A 21,559-nucleotide genomic window follows, 5' to 3' on the forward strand; every position below is an offset into this window, starting at 1 on the left:
GCAGTACCTTTACTTGTTCCCTCTGATTCTACAGTTTGTAGCCATCAAGAAAAAGAAAACAAGCTCCTGATTGGATAATTAGACAAATATAGAATTTAATAAGTTTCGTGAATATAGTATCCTGATTGGTTGAAACGCTGGTCGGGACATTCAGTGTTCAGTCCGTTATCTCGTACACTGGATCTCCAACTCTTATTGCACCCCTCTTCAAAATCTTGTAATATTGCCCAAACAATGGAGCCGACTTGAACACTTTTTTGTCCTCCGTGTCACAAAGGCGATAACTGAAAGAAAATTAAAACATTATGTAATGTCTAAAGGCTTTTAAGACAAAATTGAGGATGGGAGAGGTGTAATTAAGAACACAAACTGTCCTGGCTGTCCACCACAACCAAGCAGAATACAAAATTAAAGCAGAGTTTCGATAGGTTGTTATAGGATCTCCCACAAGTAATTTTAGATAAAAAGTTTAATTTTTTTGGCAAAATACAAAGAAACAGCCAAATGTTAAAAGTGATGACATTCAGGGTGCTGTGTTTTATTTCTACCAATAAAAAAAAAAAAAAAAAAAAAAAAAAGTGTATACCTGGCCAAAATTATGTATTTTAGGGCATTCAAACTTCAAAGACTTTTATATACTTGCCAATCGTCCTACATTTTCTGAAACTCCTAGGCCAAAAGATATTATGTAAACCCCACCCAAAACTGGTTGTTTAATGGGGGTTCTGGGGTGCACAGGAGCATTCCCACAGAGGGGTAGGGGAAAAGGTTGGGAATGGGATTTGTATGACCTTGTGGCCAAGAGTGGATATCTACTGCCATATCGAAAATGGGGGATTTTCATGCACATGGGGTAGAAGGGAACATTGTTGTGCAAGGAGAAACCATGGGTGACATATGGCCTTTTCTGTTTTAGTTTTTCACAGATAGTCCATTGACTTGTGACTAGAGATGGGCGAACCTGAACGGTAAAGTTCGGAGGTCCGTACCGAACACCTACTCTTTGGACACAGACCCCAAACACTGACTTGACCAGGATGTCCTGGTTACTGTGCAGATTCAGCTCTTCGCACACCAGGTGTTTCTCACTGTCATGTACTTGATCGCGTGGCAAAAACTGCCATTGATCGGTGGTAAAAATCATTACTGCTGTCCAGAGAGCCACGATTCCCAAGTTGTGATCGTAGTGATCACAGGTATAACGTTTACCTCCGCTCACTGATGTGGCCAATACTAGCACGAGCACATGGCATCTGATGGAGTATTCATCAGCCGGCGCCTGCGCTCCAATTAAATAATTTTAAAAAACGGTGCAGGGTCTGCTGTATTATTGATGACCAGCCAGGCAACACTGACAGCTGTCAGGTATAGTAAGACTGGTTATCAAGAATATAACTAGAGTGGTCTCCATTTTTTTGTTTTTTTAAATAAATCATTTTAAAAACAGCATGAGGTTCCTTCCTTCATTTTTGACAGCCAAGCTAAGGCAGACAGCTGGGGACTGGTATTCTCATTCTGGTAAGGGGCCCAGGATATTGGCCACTGCCAGCATAAAAAATAGATGCGTCAATTCTGGCACTTTGCCCAGCTCTCCTACTTGCCCTATGGTGGTATCAAGTGGGATTCATATTTGTGGGGCTGATGTCACTGGACAATACAAAGGTGACATCAAGCCCACAGAATAGTAATGGAGAGGTGCCAAGATGCGACCGTCCAGGCTGAGAACGACTGAGGAATGAGCTGCTGCAAGCTCAGCCTCTGACACCGAGGTTACTGCAGTTCACTGAGGCGGTGTTCCCAGCCAGGCCCCTGAACTATAATATTCTCTGTGAGATCACCACTAGCACAGTGAGAAAGTTTCATGATGCAGTGGTGAATTCACTGCAGATCTCCCAGTGAACTCACCGTGCTAATGATATCACCACAGTTCAGGGACCTGGCTGGGAATGCAGCTTCAGTGACCTGCGGTAAACTTGATGACATCACTGCTAGTCACTGAGGCGGAGCTTGCAGCAGCTCATTTCTCAGTGGCTCTCATCTTGGACGGTCGCATCTTGAGAACAGTTTATCGCAGACATGGATTACGGTGTGGGACAAAACAATGGACAGGTGAGGGATTTATTTTTTTTATTTATTTAAGGAGACCATGGCTTCAATGGAATGGAAATTCAGTGAGTATAACTGTTTTGTTATTTTTAACTAAAGGTTTTTTTTTTTATTTCAAATAAAAATACTTTATTCTGCGTTTCATTTACAATATAATTATAGGATTAGTAATTGATAGGTGTCTTATACTTATATTCTGGTACCCAAATGGAAATATTTAACTGTTCAGCCCAACATCCAGGGGTTTGCCCATCATTACTTGTGACTATTGGGCAACACATTTAAACATGGCCGCCTTCTTTCTAGACTGTGATGTGATTGGTTGGCTGAAATGATTGCTTACTAAATGTCACTGGATGAAAACATCTATTTTGGTCAACTTTAGACTATTGTGTATGGCCAAGGTCCCTTCTAGCTGTCAGATCCCCACTGATGATACACCAGCTATTTCTATGGACAAAAAACACATTAGAATTAGGTATAGGCCTCTTTTGTAGGCTTACTATAATGCTGTAGCTGATTATACATGCTGTACAATCCGCACATAGCTCGGGTCTTCAGCACAGGCCGCAACTGGTGCAGATCCCAGGATAGAGACTCCCCCCCACTAACGTGAAAAAAGGGAAGGAACTCTAAAAATAGTTTTGCTTAGGAGCTGTGCAACTAGATTTTTTTTTTATTTAATAAAGACTGTCTCCATGGGAACAGACTACAAACAGTAGTCTGACCCTTTAATATTCTCTTCCATCTGGACTGTACTTCTCACAGGTTAGCAAGAAGCCTACACGGCCCATTTGTGGACTATTCCCATGGAGACATTTGCAAAAGGAGCAGTATACAAAAAATTATTGTAAGGAAATGTCCCCGTTAGCACCAGTTACCAACCTGCGCAGCGTTTTCAGCGGCTCCATCATATTAATAATTCCAGTATCAGGATCTATAGTGGTCAGGATACATCTGTCAGGCAAAAAAAAAAACAAAAAAAAAAAACAAAAAACAAAATATGGAGTCAGCGATCCTATTGATACCAGCATTGGCTTACCCAGTGAGGGAACATTGGGGACACTGACCTGAAACACGGGATGACGCGTTTCATAGTCACCCGACTGCCAATCTGTATTTCCTTCCAGGTGTCCTGCAGAACAAGAAATGAGCGCATCTGGTGACGGCCTGCTGAATGCGAATCCGAAAAACAAAGTGTGTACATATATTTCTAGGATTTTAGAATAGAGTGTGCACCCAGAAGAAAAAATAAAAAAAAATTGTGTCACAACTGAATTGCACAAATAAGTTGCCATTTTTCACTCCTGTTTCTAGCAGCTACTCCAAAATGGGCTGAGCTGGGGCTCAACACCGTGGGTCGTCCATTTCATGACGAGCTGTGATATTACTTACTCATGAAGAGGCTGATTTTTTGGCAAACACTTATGACTACACCATGCCACACCAGGGCTGGCTTTAGATAAAGTGGAGACCTGAACAAAATGTTAAAGTGGGGCCCTTACATATTTCACCACCACACAAACACATTTCCACACCCATTTACACTGGCTGAGGAAGAATGATTGATCGTTCTGTGCCTATCTGTCCCCATATAGTCTCTTAGCAGCATATCGGAGGTTTTCACCAGGCAATGTGCTGCTGTGAACAATGATTTTTGTTCCAGCATAAACAATCCAATCACTCGAATAGGCAGCATTTTACTTGTTTAGTATAATACACACAACATAGCCCTCCACATAGTATAATGCACTACCATAGAATACATACAGTTTGATACACAGCCTATAGTCCTCAATAGACTACAATGCTCCCCCATAGAATGGTAGAGTTGGAAGGGACCTTCAGCGTCATAGTGTCCAACCCCCTTCTCAAGGCAAGATTCACTAAACCATCTCAGTCAGATGTCTGTCCAGCCTCTGTTTGAAGACTTCCATTGAAGGAGAACTCACCACCTCTCGTGGCAGCCTGTTCCACTCATTGATCACCCTCATTGTCAAAAAGTTTTTCTAATAACAAATCTGTATCTTCTCCCTTTCAGTTTCATCCCAATGTTTCCATGTGTAAGTGAGAATAATGATCCCTCTACACTGACAGCCATTCAGATATTTGCAGACAGCTATTAAGTCTCCTCTCAGGCTTCTCTTTTGCAAGGTAAACATCCCCAAATCCTGCAACCGTTCCTCATTGGACAATTTGCAGACTGGTCACCATCCTGGTCGCTCTTCTCTGAACTGTCTCCAGCTTGTTAAGGTCTTATTTAAAATGTGGTGCTCAAAGCTGGACACAGTATTCTGGATAAGGTCTGTAGGAGGCGTAGAGCGGGATAATTACCTCACGTGATCTAGACTCTTTGCTTCTCTTAATATATCCTAGAGCTGTGGTTTCCCATTTTGCTGCTGCATCACATGGTTGACTCATGTGCAGTCTGATCTATTAATTCGCAAACCCAAGTCTTTTTTCACACGTGCTGTTGCTTAGCCCATTCCTCCCATTCTATATATTTTTTTCTTGGCCAGATTTAGGACTTGCAATTAAAACCACTGATAGTTCCAATTTGTTTAAATATCTTTGAATCCTCTCTTCTCTAGCATTAGCTAGCCCTCCTAGCTTTGTGTCAGCAAATTAAATCAGTTTGCCCTCAATTCCTTCATCTAAATCATTGATAAAGTTGAACTACATCGGGCCTAGGACAGAGCCCCGTGGCACCCCACTTGAAACTTTTCCAATTAGATGCACAGCCATTTATGATCACTGAGACAGTTATGAATCCACCTAGCTGTAGCCTTGTCCATTCCATACTCCTTGTCAATAAGGATGGTATGAGATTTTGTTAAAATGCTTTAGCGAAGTCAAGATATGCTATATCTACTGCATTTCCCCGATTCACCCAGTCAGTGATTCTATCATAGAAGGAAATTAAAGTTAGGCTGACCCTGTATTTTTCTGTTTATAAAACACACTCCCTCTCCCCCCCCCCCCCCCCCAAAAAAAAAAAAAAAAAAAAAAAATATTGGAGGGAAGTGAGGATGCGTCTTTTAATGTGGAAATACATAACAGAACATATACCTTACTGGTACTGTTGCTGCAGGCCGGGATGAGAGGGTGTCCAGCGGTTCTACAGTGGTGGTGGTGTGGGGGGGGGGGGAAATGCCTGCTGCCAGGGGTCTGCCAACATTTTGTGAAAGGCCAGAGCCCCAGCAGTTCCGTGGTTTCCTGTGTGGTGGACTCTGGGAAAATGGTCACCAGAGGCAGCACGGATGGAGATCTCTGCACCATGATCTCGGGAGATGAGATTTCAGTGCCGAGATCTCATCTCCCGAGATCATGGTGCAGAGATCTCCATCCACCCTTCCCCCAGTGGCCACCGCACAGGAATATGTTAGCCACGTATGCCCTCACAATATGTTTATAGATATTGAAAGAATAAAAGAATCCACACTAACAGTGAAGATCAGTTGATGTTATATTTGCTTTCTGAGAGAACACAGATGCAAAGTATGAAATCTAAAAGCTCAGCTTCTCCATTTATTTTTTTTTGGAAAACGCTGGGGAGAGACAGCAAAAATAGGGTCTTTTCTGATTAACATTAAAAAAATTACTTTCAGATTCTGCTAACCTGATCCAGGATAATGTGCACTTTTGGTTGCGAAATTCAGCTGCTGCAGATCCATAGATTGTAGGTGAGCCACCATATATCCATGTCAAGGAAATTTTGTGGATACAATGAGCTTCTGATTTACAGAAGACATAAATCCAGGAAATCTAATAACTGGTTAGTAAACGCGTTTTGAAGTGACACTTTCAGGAAAACAACCACATGTAGGTACAACATACAAGACTGTATGCAGACAGCATGGTGTTCTTTAGATCTGCCTCCTCTTCCCATTTGATAAAGCATTTCTCTTACTTTTTAACATGTGTTTAAAGTTGTCTTCATCCATCTCGATTTCCTTAATTGCCTTCTATTCTTCCCTCTTTTAGGGATTGTTAACAGTTCTGCTTTGAAAATCTTTCAAAATTTCCCCAGGACACTTCTGCCCTTAAGGATATCTAGCCATTAGATCCCTTATATCCACTTTGAGTCCATTAGAATTTTGGATAAACTAGAGGAAGACCTGCGAGGACTAAGGCTATGTGCACACGTTGCAGATTCGTGTGTGGATTTTTCCCACGTGGAATCTGCAGGTAAAAAAGACCTGCGTTTTCGCCTGCGTTCTTACACCTGCAGATTCCTATAATGGAATGGATGTAAAACCGCTGCAGAATCCGCACAAAGAATTGACATGCTGTGGAAAATAAACTGCTGGATTTCCACAGCATGTGCACAGCGGTTTTTGTTTTCCATAGGATAACATGGTACTGTACATCCCATGGAAAACTGCTGCAGATCCAGAGGGCCAAATCCACAACGTGTGCATATACTCTGAGGCCATGTGCACACATTGCGGATTCTGCTGCGGATCCGCAGTGTTTCAGGCTCTTCGGGTCCGCAGCAGATTTAGGTGCGTTGTACAGTACCATTGTTTTCAATGGTAAACTGAAAAACGCTGTGCACATGCTGCAGATTTTTCCGCGTGGATTTGCTGCGGGTTCAAATCCACATGTCAGTTCTTTGTGCGGAATCCGCAGCGGTTTCACACCTTCTCCATTATAGAGGTGTGAAACCGCAGCACCTAAATTCACAGCACCTAAAATTACGTGTGCACATAGCCTGAGACTTCAAGGTTGGATATAAGAAAGGCAGATTTTATGATAGCATGGTCGCTACCTCCTAGGGTTCCAGCCACTTTTACCTCAACCATTTCCTCCCTGTCAGTAGCGTAGCTACCGGGGGGCAGTCGCCCCAGGCCCCGAGCTCTGAGGGGGCCCACCGGAGCTACGCTACTGTAACTGTATCGGCGTGCACAGCGCGCCCATACAGTTACATTCTGAGGCAGAGCAGGGAGAATCGATCTCCCTACTCTGCCGACCAGCTGCTATGGGCCCCTGAGAAGGCGGTGGGGGGCCCCGATGCCAGCAGTGCATCCCCCACTCACAGCCAGCAATGTCATCCTGGGCTATTCTGTGCACACAGGACCTGTGATGTCACGGGAGGGGTGGAGTCAGGGGGTCACATGATCAGGGCCTTCAGCGGCTGCAGGGCTCTGCTGTGCTGGTTGTCATGGTGCTGGATGAGGTGAAGCAAGTTTCTGTGTGGGCTCAGGAGGGGTTTACAGGGTGGATGTAGCAGAGCTGTGTGTATGAGGTGTACAGAGCAGAGCCGTGTGTAGGTGGTGTACGGAGCAGAGATATGCATATATGAGGTGTACAGAGGAGCGGAGCCGCGTGTGTATGGGGTGAGTGGAGCCGTTTGTGTACGGAGCAGAGCCAAGTGTGCATGTGTCGGGGTGTACAGAGCAGATCCGTGTGTGCAGGGTGTACGGATTGGAGCCGTATGTGTACGAGGTGTATGGTGCGAAGCAGAGTGTGTACGGGGTGGGCGGAGCAGAGCTGTGTGTACAAGGTGTAAGGAGCAGAGGCGCATGTGTATAGGGGGTGTCAGGTGCAGTAATAGGGACACATACAGCACCCGCGGCTCAGCATTGGGGTATCAGGTGCAGTAATAGGGACACATATGGCAGCAGAGGCTCAGCATTGGGGTATCAGCAGGATGAGTGGTTTGTGCAGGTTGGGGATACATGGTGATGGGGCTGGAATATGAGAAGTGAAACGTGTCGTATTCTCTGTAGCAGAGTTCTGGCTGGAGGAATTGTCATGTCGGTCTGGGCCAGATGGAAAAGACGTGAAAAGTGACCGATTCCATCAGAAAGAACGTCAGCAGTAAGACACCAACTATACCTGTGCAGTAATCAGGGCTGTGGAGTCGGTAAGCCACAGTTGCGACTCCTGGATTTTTTCAGGCTCCGACTCAGACTCCTTCATAAATGGCCAATTCATAACAAATTTACTGTTGTAAAATATTAAACATCGTGCTTATTCAGTTTCTCACCATCATATAAGTAATCAGACCACTTAGAGCAAAAACTACATTTATTAGAATACAATTAGAATATAGCAAATAACTTTTATAAACTTTTCTAAACTGTAAGTAAATATGCAATAAACACTTTTATGCAGTTAATAAGAAGAAATCTATAAATTTGTCCTCAGAAAAAGTATTGTCTCTGTCAGATCCTCCTTCATGGATGCCCTCAAATCTGATCTAATTATTTTGAGAGCAGAGAACAACCTCTCTACACTAACTTGTGTTGGTGGCAAAGCAGTAACCACTCGGGCAACATCTCTGACAATGTCAGGATACAGAGGAATCGCTTGTTGCACTGTTATTTTTGATGAACGGTCAAATTTCTCAATTTCTTTTAGTGCACATGAAAAATTCTGCTGAAATGTACTGGCTGTGTTCCTTGATGGGGAGGACTCTTCTTCTATGCGGGAACGCTTTGCACGGTCCTTGTGATCCAAATATTTTTCAAAATTAAATTCTTCATCAGTTGATGAGGGTGAAGATGTGGCAGGATGACCAAATTCTTCTTGTTCCTCCTGACTGTTCTGCAACCCTTTCATCCTTACTGCTATTTCAAACAGAGCTTCTTTTCCTTTACTTAGCTGTTGATCATCTAGAAGAATCTGATGCATTGGGTCTACACAAACAGCTGCCAAAAGAATGTTATTTTGTAATAGTAGCGCCTCTCTCCGTTTCATTGATGTAGCAATGCCACTTGCAATTAACCCTCCTCGTTTGGACAGGCGAAACATCAGGTTCTTCCACTCCTTTAATAAAATACCTGGAGTTAAGTCCTCTGCTTGTAATTTTTTAGTCACTGTAAATGGGTGCTCCAGCAATTTTTCCAGCTCAGTCACCTGATTCCACTGACTTTCATTTAGCGTCAGTTGAGGGTTAGCCATGTCTACAAGAAAGGTTTTCAGTTCAACCAAGCGCTGAATCATTAAGTAAGTACTGCCCCATCGTGTGGCTTGATCAATAATTGCCCCTTTTCCAGCACATCTCTTCAAAATTGAGTCAACTTTAGGGGTTCTGGCAACAGTAGCCAATTTTCTCACCTTGCCAGTCAGTGCAGCAGCATGTCCTTCTTGCAGACTGTCTTATAGCCAGCTGTAGCGTATGCACAACACAGCGCATGTGATGAATGAAAGAACATATTGGCACAGTTTCAACAAGATCTAAGGCTGGTTTCACATTAGCCGTGCGCACCAAAATCAATCTTTTCGGATTTCGGCGCACCGTCAAAGTGCGCAGCGCAGGTCAAAGCGCAACTAGCGCACGGCCTGCGCACGATCTGCGCACCCTATGCTAAAGATAGGGTGCGCCGATCGCAGGCGCCGCTGTGCGCTAGGAGGCGGCGCTACAAGCAAGGGGCGGGCACGCCGGCAGAGCTACCCCCGGCCGTGCGTGCGCTTAAAAAGCGCTAATGTGAAGCCAGCCTTAACTATCATGTTGCTGTTCATCTGAAGCAACTTCAGTTTGCTCCTCAGTTACAATACTGTGTTCCTCTATTTCAAACATTTCTGTGTCTGTGGACCCAGAATGTTCTTCTAGCTGCTGGTCACCATCATTACTCTCATTCATTAGCTTAATAGTACTTATCATATTTGAAGCATTGTCAGTTACGACAGAAAGAACTTGCTCTTTTTTAAGTTCATAGTCTTGCAGAACCTTTTCCACCAAGACCTGGAGAAACTCACTGGTGTGATGAGCTTTGGTGTCTTTTACTGCCAATGTCTTGGTAACTATTTCATTTTTGTCACAAACAAATCGGACATTGATGGCAAAATAGTTCACTCTGTGACGTGTGCAGGCATCCATTTTAAGAAACAGAAAGCGTCCCTTGAGAGTTTTTTTTAAGTTCTTCCTTTTGTTTAAAAGCTTCTTCGATTACTAATTTTCTAATACTCTCTCTCTCCAGAGAAACACCAAGCTTGCGGGCAATTTCCCCATTCAGACACAAAAGCTGGTCGTGAAAATAATGAAATAGGCACACTATCCTTTACAACAAGCTCGATCTGTTTTTTAAATGTATCTACTGTCATTGTCACAGTAACTAATATCTTGCAACTGATGGCTGCAAAGTTCCCTGCTCCTTTGTTTGGCTGGAAGAGCTGGGCACTGGTTCATTGGTTTGGATGCAGTCTCTCATCCACTGCTTTCAGTACTTCTGGATGAAAGCGCTGTAAATGTCTCTTTAGATTAGAAGCTCTGGTAGGAGCATTTTTTCATCTTTGCCTGAATATGCACTCATCTTGGCTTCACAGCATTTGTTTTCGTCTGGATCATTTGTCATACACTGACAGACATGTCTTGAGTGATGGTGAAATGTTCAAATACAGCTGATTTAATGTGATGCTTCTTTGACATTCTCAGGTTTTTAATTCTGCATTCACAATCCAAATGACAATTGTTTTTCCTAAAAACAATTGTACAAAATTATTGCCAGGTCGTACAACTGATATAGTGGTCAGTAATACTGTTATTATTCCTCATGTACTCACAGTTAACTGATACAAAGTTTGTTGAAAGGATAATACTTCTTACAGTCTTCCTCTTCTGAGTAGCAGGCAGCTGTGAGATGCTTGGAAGACGCACACCTAGTATGATCTAGTCTAGAGGAGGAGCTTTACTACTAAGAATTTGCAACACATTTTCACTTTCAGTTTCATACATTGTAAGTAGGGGAGGTTGGGGCAGCATGAGGTTAACCAAGTATAAGATTAGATAAGGAAAGTGGAGAACAGTGACACACAAGAAGTAAGAAATGTCTCTATCTCCAGCAGAACTGCTTATCACTGTTCATAGTTTGATAGAACATATATATTTGAGTAACATTTATAAAATTCATATGAAAGTTCAATTATGAAATATTAATACTTTTTTTTAAAGCTGGAGTCGGTACATTTCTACCGACTCCAACCAAAACTAACTCCGACTCCGACTCCACAGCCCTGGCAGTAATCACATGTTTTGTAGGACTGGTATTTACCACTGACCATATTGCGGTACTATCCATGTTGTTCTTTATATAGGGATTATTTTCAGTAACAGCGCAGTCATCTCCTACATCCACCATTAAGGGGAGTCACCTAGTTGTAATCAAAGTTACCTAGTTAGGGGCCCACTCAAGTTTCGCCCCCCTGAACCGAAACCCTAGCTACGCCTCTGCTCCCTGTTTATAAGGATTAGATCCAAGGTAGCAGTTCCCCTTGTTTTCTCCCCTACCTTTTGGAAGATAAAGTTGTCAGCAAGAGAGGATAAGAATTTCCTTGACCTGTTAGTTTTGCCTGAGAGAGATTCCCAACAAATGTCTGGATAGTTGAAATCTCCCATGACAACTATGTCATATTTTTTGGAGAACTTGGCCATTTGATGCATAAAGAGTTCATCCATATCTTCAGCTTGCACAGGCGGCCTGTAGTAAATGCCTACAATGGTGTCCTTTCCATTGTCCTGTCCTACCCAAACAGTTTCCACAGAACTCCCAGTCTCTGAACCTTCAATCTCTGTGCAGATATACGCGTTTCTAACATACAATGCGACACCTCCTCCTCGTTTATCAAGTCTGTTTCTTGCAAATAAGTTGTATCTTTCTAGCCTTGTATTCCAATCAGGAGTATCATCCCACCAAGATTCGGTGATTCCAATACAATGTGGCTCCACTGAGTACATATAGTGCAATTTAAAAAAAAAAAAAAAAAAAGTTGCTCTATACTTCTCCCACTAGATGGCGGCACTTGAGCTACTCATAAGCAGCAGATCCTCGCCCTTCACATAAGGCGGAGATATGGATTTTGTCAGAGGTAATTCCCATTTCTTGTTTCCATGGACAGGAACGTTCTCAGCTTTGGGAGATCTAAGCACGTACTGACTATTCAGAATTTGCATCCATCGAGTGTGTAATCCAGACGCTCTCCAACAAGTTTTAGGATGATTTGGGGTTTTCTCCATCCTTTACAGTTGCCGGTGGTTCATCTAGTAAAGAATGAATTGTGGATTTGCCGTGATAGCCTGTGCAACATAGAGCAGACTATCGGATGATCGCAGCTTCTAGTCTCCTATGGAGACTATTGAAGCCAGTAAAACTTTAAAAAAAAAAATAAAGTTCAAATCACCCCCATTTTTCCCCATTCAAAACAAAAAAAAACAAAAAAAAAAAACTGGTACTACAGTGTTCAGAATCATCAATATGAAAATTAATCCAATCAGTAAACTACACAAGAAAAAAAAAAAAACCACGAACAAAAATCACAAGACACAGAATTACGTTTTTTGGTCGCCACAAAATTAAAAAATGAGACGCTTACCTCAGCAAATGCCTCACATCCAGAAAACACTACGTTAGGGCGGAAATTTCTTATGGATACTCTCTTTTCTAGCTTGGAGTTTAGATTTTCAAGGGACGCTTCAGAAAGTACCAGATAAGGGGCAAGATCAGGATATGCCACCTGCAGGACCGGGATGAAAAGAAAAAAAAAAAAGAAAAAAAAAGGGCATTGCTGAAACTCAATAATTGATCATGATTACGAAGATTAACACAGACGCTGGGAACATAACAGGAAGAACTCCACAGCAACGAAATCTATAGCAAAATGCCCGATGTTACCCTTACAACTCCCTCCATGCATTACAGCAGGACGTTATCTGTACAACTAGTATCGGAGGCAGAAAGTCCTGGTGACCAGAGTCAAAGTGAAGTTTCTGCCCAATTCACCATCTTTTTCATAGCTATAAAAGGTTCCCCCACCCATTAGACTGAAGAGAAAAAAAACAAAAAAAAACAAACTGTAATTTCCTCTAAAATCCTTTTTTGAATGAAAGCCTGAGAGTTAACAGGAAAGCAGTAGGATTGTGAAGCTGAACAATGTTCTAGGTAAGATGCAGTGCTCAATATTACCCAAGAAGTGAAATATTGTTCTCCCAAATATCATACCAGTCTGATATGGTGGAAGACTGGCATGTTTTTTAGTCCTCCTCACCCCCACTTCCCATCCTCGATAGGTCGTCAATGATAAAAGTAGGTGAGCTCTGCCCAGGCTCCCTTATAAAACGGGACAACACCAAATCTATATCCTTGTTTAGGACTGCATCACTTGTTCTTTTACCCACACTTCACCTTTAACTTCCACCCTGACACCGACTAACCTGACCGCTCTCGGTATACAGTGGAAACTCATTTTTTGGATTCCTGGTCTTCATTTTGTCTTCAAAATAAACAAGACGATAGGTCTGGGAGCTCTTTAAGTAGTTGGTTGCCCAGTCCGAGGCTTCATTGCCACAGTCTCTGCCTTGAACCTCATTGCCATGAACTCTGAAAGAAAAACACAATGGAGTCGTGTGCTGAAAACACTCAGTCAACGTGAATCTCAGGGTCACAATTCTGATCTTATACCTGGGAATAGAATATTGTGTTGGCCCATATAAGGTCTCATAAATGAGCTGAAGGAGGCACTGTATACATTAAGCTCCCCTAATGGTGACTGCAGACTGACAAATTTATCTTTTAAGAAGGAGCAGTCTCATTTTCTACTTTTTTGGCATATGTCATCCAAGCCATGTATGAAAGATGCTGGTCCAAGTTCAGCTTGTGCTTTGGGAACATTCCCCACCACAGAGTAGAGAGGTGGTTCTTTAACTTGAGTGAAAATTTGGAAAATTGCAAACTTGATATGTGTGCCAAGTGTACAATATGGGAACAACCTTCTATCACATACTTGCATGTAAAAACTGCGTTTGTTTTTGGCAGTTCCAACGGGATTTGGAGGACACCAATTTCTGGGGCACGGAGAGTTAGGTGATCATTGTCAGCGGTCACAGTTATCAGCAGCAGTCGTGGCTCTTCTCGGGCTGAAACGTGAACCTTGTCTTCCTTTACAACAAGCCAATGTCTGGAATGAAAAAGTTATTCAGGTATCAGGTCATAATCATTTCATACACGTCCATTTACTCACCCCCTAATCAACCTTTTGTGCATCTCCAATCCAAGACACTGTCTCAGGAGAATGGTCTTCACCTCCAAACATGGTCCCATGGCTGAGCCCACAAGCAAAGCAGGAACAGATTCTCCTAGTGTGCAAACACTGGAAGATGCAGGAAGAGGATTCATTGATTCTACAAAGGCTTTGCTTTATTCCCCCTCACAAAAAAAAGCCACTTGTTCATGGCCAAGCTCAACCCCATTCATATGAAAAAAAAAAAAAAAAAAAAAACTTCATCTAGCAATGGAGCGGACGTTTCGAATTGTGCTTTTCAAGGCAGCATGCGTTCAAAAAAAAAAAAAAAAACAAAAACAAAAAAAAAAAAACGTGCCCACCCACGATACACAATACTTTTTCAGATGCCCAGCCCAAAAGATAGTGTATGGTGATATCTCCTCTCACTCAAAGTGGAAGAGGTTCTGTAGAAGCCAACTAGGGGTGACCAGGGGTTGGTGTGCCCCAGTGATATACAGTAGTCCATGGTGGTACAGGTTCCCTCATTTAGGGATGGCAAATAAATGCAGAATAGGGTACGGCAGAGACAGATCAGCAACAGCTTTACTCATGAAAGGCAGCAAGCTTCATGGTGCCAATAATTTTACGAGAGGCAGCATACTGGAAGAGGTAAATAGTATTTATAAATAAAGTAATGCGTCACAAAGCGCTGCTGCCAGTCACTTCAGCAGCGTAACTCACCTTGATTCAGTCTATGACACTGCACTCTTAGATCTTGATTTACTTTAAAACACTGGATAGCAATTGTCCAATGCATACGCTCGTGTGAGGAACCTTAAAGTGGCAGCATGAGCTTAAACAACAGGCAAGGTGATAGACCAGAGACTATACATTCCTGGAAAACTTCTGGTTTCCATTGCTTGATTTCTCATTTGGGAGCCAGTGCATGTGGGTCACCCTTGCACACCCAGGGCAGCGGGGTACTCGGTACCGGGCCGGTGTCGAGGCGAGAAAGTGTCACAGCAGCGGTGACCCGGTCCATGGCCCTGGGCGCCCAATATCAATGGCGGTGATGTTAATGGTGTTAAAGTTTATTAGGTAGTTCGTGACACCACCCGTAGTGTTTGGCAAGTAAGATGTTGAGCCAACGCTGCATGCAGATCCGCTGGGACTGATTGTGTGGTGCAGCAGAGATGGTATAGCTCTCACAGGTGGAGCTGTAGTCCCAGGGCAGTGTAGGTGCAATGGATGAGGAGAGGCGCAGAATGGTATGGAGGCTGGTACCCAGGTGTAGTGGTGTGGGAATAACTGGAGGACACCAGAGTATGCGGTTCCAAAGCTTTACTCACTGTTTGCAGTTCACACACCCACCTGCCTCCGTACTGTGTTCTCCAGGTCAGGGCTCCAGCCAAACTCCAGGCAGGATAGGATTCTCCCTTCCACACTCCGCCAACATGTACCTTACTGAACAACTCCTCCAATGCGCCTTTAGGCCTGAAGCACTCCAGTACTTAGTTACCCTGGAATGCCTCTCTCTAGGTGTTCCTAGTCTTTACTTGTATGACAGACAGCTGTAGCCTGCTTCGGGGACTCCTCACTGCGTCCCGGCTCTCTATTCAGTTGCTGTTGCGTCCCAAGTCTATGATGGGAGCAAGGCGTTAGCGGCTCAATACTCCTCCATTGTCTGTTGCCGGACATAAAGATCCAATCAACCTCGGGGACTGGGCCCCGGCCTTTGCGCTCTCTGGACTGGAAGGGTTCTCTATCTTTCTTCAACCAGCTTACCACCGTCCTTCTATTCTCCTTCTTTCCGATCTGTTCTCTTATGGAAGGTTAGGTTATCAATCTTATCAGTCTCTTTCTCTGTCTTTCTCGTGCCAGCAGCCCAGATCACTGGGACCTGCTGCAGCACGTCCCTCAGACATCCATCTTCTCTCTCCTCCAACCAACTACTCCCTAACTCTACTTTTCCCACTCTTATATCTAACTCCACCCACCTCCCCAGCACCTCTCATGTTACGAAGCCAGGGACCACAAAAGGCACCCTATGACCTTTCCAGCACAAAGCATGGATGGGTCCCTGCTGAACTATCCTGTGTGGGGTGCAGGTGTTGGAATGCAGAAAGGAGTTCCCAGCCTACCTGGATGGTGGGGCACTACACCTTAGGAGAAGGTGCAGTACCTCTGTGGCGACTGAAGCCTCAGGGGCGCCACACATGTTCAGCACCCAGTCTAGAGGGCTCAGCACCATCCGGATCCCCCAACCTTATATACGCCGAGTTTAGAGGGTGTTCCCAGTCATGACTGGAGGGTGGTGGTTAAAATTTAGGTGGCCAGCCGGGATCTCCTCTGCTTGGGGGGGGGGGGGGGGGGGGGGGAAGACATGAAACTCAAGAACCAGCACAATATAGAAATCCTGGTCATTTCGTTTTACAGCAGGGTTCAGATGGCATCGACCAGACATCTTCTGAGAGAATCACGGACTCGTTGGGAATCCGATGCATGAAACATCTAAAGGCACAAAGTCTTATAATTGCAAGAAGAGCCATATTATATCATGTGTTACTGAGCCTGCCAGGGTTTATCTTAGCAACTGTACATTTGTTATGTGACATGAGTCAGTGTCACCTAATTTGACCCCACTATAGATATTAACCCTTCATATGACTTACTACACCAATAAACCTCCTCAATGGAGACTGGAGGCTGTATTTTCAGTGTAGGAAGCCTTTGACCACACATGGCTTCAGTCTGATGGACAGATTACTGCAAGAGCACCTTAATCAGTCCTCAAACCCCACATGTCCCCTAAAAAAAAAAAAAAAAAAAAAAAAAAGAAGAAAGCCTGCAGAATGGAGAACTATTTTTTAATTAATAATGACCATCTAAAATAGTCATAAAGGAAAAATACAAGTTTTGTTTGAAATACTTTAACCATTTCGCATTTGCATCTCCTAGGTAGACCTATGCGTTTCCGTGGCTACAGACTATAAACAAGCCTTGTGTAGTCTGATCCTGCAGTCACACCCTTCATTTACACACTATAGGAAATAAAGGATTGGGTCCTATTTATGTTATGGGGCTGTAATCAGGGTCAGCATTGGGCCCTTAGACCCAGGGATGGGAAATCTTAATATTCAGCACAAGACATTGTGGACAATTGTAGCTTCAGCTTTGTGGGAACAGTTTGGGAGATGGACCTTTCCTGTTCCCCAGCGCACAAGGACCATACAGATGTGGATGGGAGAACATGACCGGCTAGACATAGCCCAGACCTCAGCCTCATCCAACAGCCAGACTGGCTATTGTGAGCCCAGCCTCTCCCCATCATTAGGGTCTGACCTCACAAATTATCTACAGGATAAAAAGGTAAACATTCCCACAACCCCGCAAAAATCTTCAACAAGGGCCAATAAGGTCACATAACTGGCTCCATATTTAATGTTTTAGTCAGTTCTGTTATGGGCACATTACACAAACAATCCAAGTCATTTCTCTTTTTTTAGACCGACTATTGCACTACAATTTTTCATTTTCAGTACATGTTACACAGCTATGATTTCCAATCTACGCTATAAGTTAAAGGGAACAACGCTGTTAACCAGCAGATATGGAGTTAATCGGCAGGTTATCAGCGCAGCAGGGAGAAAATGATCTTTATTCTCACCGCCAGCATTTGGCATTCAATCATAGGGATGGGATGGCACCGGTTCGGTCAACTGTCCACCCCCATGACTGAATGCTGACAGGGAGAATAAAGATCATTTTCTCCCTTCTGTATTAGGCTGTGCTGATAACCTGCAGATTAACCCCATATCTGCAGGTTAACAGCGTTATTCCTTGTGACAGGTTCCCTTTAAAGCATATGGGTCGCCCTCACACCCAGGGCTGTGGGGTACTCGGTACCAGGCCCGATGAGCTTCAATGGGAGATGTCATGGCAGCTGGGACCCAGCCCATGGCCCTGGGCGCCCATTGTAAAAGGGGAATGTTCAGTGTGCTGATGGTAGTGAAAGTTTATAAGTGATTCGTGACGCCACCTGTGGTATTCAGCAATAGAGATGTAAGCCGACGCTGCAGACAGATCCTCTGGGACAGATGGTGTGGTGCAGCAGTGATGTTATAGCCCTCCACAGGCAGGGCTGTAGTCCCAGGGCAGTGTAGGTGAAGTGACACTTGGATGGTGTAGTGTCAGGCACAAGGAATGCAGCAGTGCTGGGCAGGTTGGCACAGGAAAGAGTGGAGGACACCAGGGCATGTAGTTCCAAAGCTTTACTCACAGTCTGTTGTAAAAACAGGTGCCTGAATCTGTGCCGTGTCCTCCGGGTTAGGGATACAGTCAACCTCCAGGCCAGATGGAATACTCCTTTCCAACACTCCGCCAACATATGTGCCTTTTCTGAACATCTCCTCTCATAGCACCTTTGAGTGAAGTACTCCTAGTACTGAGTTACACTGGAGTTCCTCCTGTCAGATGTTCCTATGAACTCTACTTGTACGGCAGACAGCTGTACCCTGCTTCAGGGACTCCTTGCTATTAAATCCCGGCTCACTAATAGGTTGCCGTTGTGCCCACAAGTCTTCTGTGGGAATAAAGTGGTCACTACTTCTATTCCTCCGGTGTCTGCTGCAGGACCATTAGTATCCGTACAACCTCGGGGACCGGACCCCGGCCTTGCGCTTAGAACTTGAAAAGGGTTCTCTAACCCTGGTCCTTGTTCTCTTATTCTCCTCACGTTCCGTGCTAATCCTTCCCAATGGAGAATCAAACTTCCTTTCTCTTTCCTGTGACAGCAGACCCAGATCACTGTGGTCTACTGCAGCACTTCCTTCTTCCATCCCTCTCCCGGGGATCTTCTCTGTCTCACATTCTGTCCTTCTACATCCTCACTCACTGAGTGCAAAGACTGACTCAACTCTTCCTGCTCTTTTGGTGCAAACTAAACTCCACCCACCTCCCAGCACGTTTCGTGTTCCAAGCAGGGAGCCACTAAGGGGTGCTTTGCTATACTCCAAGCAGGGAGCCGCCGATGGTGCTTTGCTACACTGCTTTGTGGTGTGGGGTGCAGGTGTTGGAGCGTGGTCAGGTGTCTCCACCTTATCTGGATGGTGGGGCACCACACCTCAGGAGGAGGTGCAGTACCTCTGTGGCCACTGAACCCTCAGGGGCGCCACACATATAAAGTGGATTGCAACTTTAAATGGGTTGTCCCCTAAACATCATTAATATCCTATGCACCAGATCGCTAGACATATGGCAACTCCAGGACCCTGTAACAGTGGACGAGTGGTCCCACATGTGCGCTACTTCTCCATTCCCGTGATCAGTGGGGTGGGTTTCTCGCTGTCAGCACTCTTTTGTTGAGCACCTGTCTTGTTGGATACGGAAAAATCCCTTTAGTCCCTTAAATGACAACTACCATACATTTATGGCAAAAACTAATAGCAGCCTATTCCTGCATACATTGCAGCGCTTACAGAATGCTCTTTGTATATGCAGTCATAGCCGCTTGCACCTGTTCACACTAGATTAATTCTGCTCACAGGTGCTGGTTAGTTTTTTGTAGCTTCGCATTGGAGGTTGGGACTCGTTTTCTGGCGCTGCACCCCTCCATCAGCCGAAGGCCCCCCTTCACTTCATAAAATCAGTAGGGCTAAAGAAGTTGCAGATCTTCTCCTATACTTTGCAATGTTAAACACATACAGCACACGGATGCCATCGGTCTGCTGTACGCGTTTTACACAGACCTATAGACTTTCTTCGACCCTTATATGCGCCGCCAGAAATTCACAGGCCTCCATAAAATTAAAAAGAGTCATAAGGATGACAAAATTACCATATACCAATAAAAATTACCGCTAGATAAAAAAAAAAAAAAGGGGGGGGCCTGGTAATCATTTATTTTAGTTATCTAATCACTTCAACTCTGCTATAGACCACGTTCACACATTCAGTATTTTAAATCAGTATTTGGAGCCAAAACCAGGAGTGGGTGATAAATACAAAAATGTGACGTGCTTCTGTTATACTTTTCCTCTGATTGTTCCACTCCTGATTTTGGCTACAGATGCTGATAGTGACACCGTGGCCTTATCATAAGCCATTATTTTCATGGAAAAAAAAATAAAAAAAAATTGCTCCTCCTTTCACTGCTAGAAATAAATCAAACCCAACATAAGTTATTAAAAGGGGGTTGTTGAGGACAGTCAACCCTGGGACAGCTACAGACCTCAGCAACCGGGTCAGGAACCGCAGCGGTGACCCCGGGAGGGTGAATACCTGCAGAGTTTCCCCATTTTTAGGCATTTTACACAGTTTGGACCTCACTTTCCTAAAAAAGTGGACAATCCCTTTAAAAACAGTGTGGGCTCTCACAGTCGTCCCCAGGTAACTGGTCTTCTATTTGAAGCTCTGCAAGTGTTGGAAAACTCCCAACTCCTAAGGGTGTGTGCAGACGCTACGGAATCCGCTGTGGATTAATCCGCACGGATTTTGCAAAAACCGCAGATAAGCCACAGGTCAAAAGACCTGCGGATTATCTGAGGTTTTGCCTGTGGTTTGGTCCTCGGATTCACCATCTCCACAATGGTGGAGATAGGAACCTGCTGCGGATTCCGCAGAAAGAATTGACATGTCACTTAAAAAACCGCGCGGATTTTTCCGCAACGTCTACACAGCGGGGTTTTTTTTACCATTCATTTGAATGGTACTGTACACTGCAGCTAAAACTGCTGTGGGTCCGCAGCAGCCAAAACCGCTGCGGAAACGCAGCGGAATCCACAGCGTGTGCACGTAGCCTAACACATTCCAACATGTCCCGACTACCAGAGTGTACTAGGAGTTGTAGTTTTACAACAGCTGTAGTGCCACCGGCTGGAGATCACGGTCCCAGGCCGCGTAGGTTGTGACATTGCCCCGTACCTGTCTCGGAGAGGTCCGTTTTTCAGCCCATACTCTCTACACTCCGCTTCTTCAAGGGCGATTCCTCTACACGACTTCACAGGGTAGAGGAACAGCTGGGACACCTCACCCACCCTCCGCAGCTGCCTCTTCTTTTTCCTTCTAGATAGAAAGAGCCAGGTGACCACCACCAGCCCGGCCGCGCCCAGCAGGAGACTGCGCTGCTTGCTGACGGCCTCCATAACAAAAATGTTGGCTACAAGGGATGGGCTCAATTCCTCCCAACTGACCTCTGAGCCAGAGCTGAAAAACAAGAGTTCACCTGTACATAAAGCTTGGCTTCAGTCCCAGAAGGAGGCCTCCACTGATCGTTTCTTATTTAACTATTTCCAATCATTAATTTAGTCTATCAGGTCTCCCTTCTAAACCGTGTGTTCTGGAACGGATAGAGTTAAAAAAAAAGCCCTCTGAGTTTCATCAATGATTCAGGCTCGTTAAACTTATTATTAGGCCATTTTTACTTGTTAGGGTATGTGCCCACGTTGCGGATTTGCTGCGGATTTCCTAGTGATTTACACTACAATGTAAATCAATGGGAAATAAAAACCGC

At 44.4% G+C, this 21,559-nt stretch overlaps 1 protein-coding gene across 1 annotated transcript; it reads right to left on the bottom strand.

Moving 5' to 3' along the window:
- Positions 1 to 70: 70 nt before the first annotated feature.
- Positions 71 to 21,281, bottom strand: LOC141060520 (mitochondrial amidoxime reducing component 2-like). The gene is made up of 7 exons (XM_073556789.1): positions 20,971 to 21,281; positions 13,831 to 14,004; positions 13,262 to 13,427; positions 12,424 to 12,564; positions 3,177 to 3,241; positions 2,992 to 3,063; positions 71 to 284 (listed from the first exon to the last, which is right to left on the bottom strand). Exons 1-7 carry the CDS (start codon positions 21,189 to 21,191, stop codon positions 158 to 160), a joined length of 966 nt encoding a protein of 321 aa, XP_073412890.1. The 5' UTR covers positions 21,192 to 21,281; the 3' UTR covers positions 71 to 157.
- Between the last annotated feature and the right edge of the window lie 278 nt (positions 21,282 to 21,559).

Source organism: Dendrobates tinctorius, unplaced genomic scaffold (genome assembly GCF_039654945.1).
Source record: "Dendrobates tinctorius isolate UK_male_01 unplaced genomic scaffold, ASM3965494v1 ptg000239l, whole genome shotgun sequence".
Taxonomy (NCBI): domain Eukaryota; kingdom Metazoa; phylum Chordata; class Amphibia; order Anura; family Dendrobatidae; genus Dendrobates; species Dendrobates tinctorius.

What these genes read in the sequence shown, in the direction of transcription:
- LOC141060520 (XM_073556789.1), bottom strand. Translation starts at nt 21,191, where the DNA reads ATGGAGGCCGTCAGCAAGCAGCGCAGTCTCCTGCTGGGCGCGGCCGGG. An exon ending in AACGGACCTCTCCGAGACAG is followed by an intron (nt 14,005 to 20,970) that starts GTACGGGGCAAT and finishes TTTTCATTCCAG; the next exon opens with ACATTGGCTTGTTGTAAAGG. An exon ending in TGTATACCGAGAGCGGTCAG is followed by an intron (nt 12,565 to 13,261) that starts GTTAGTCGGTGT and finishes CCGGTCCTGCAG; the next exon opens with GTGGCATATCCTGATCTTGC.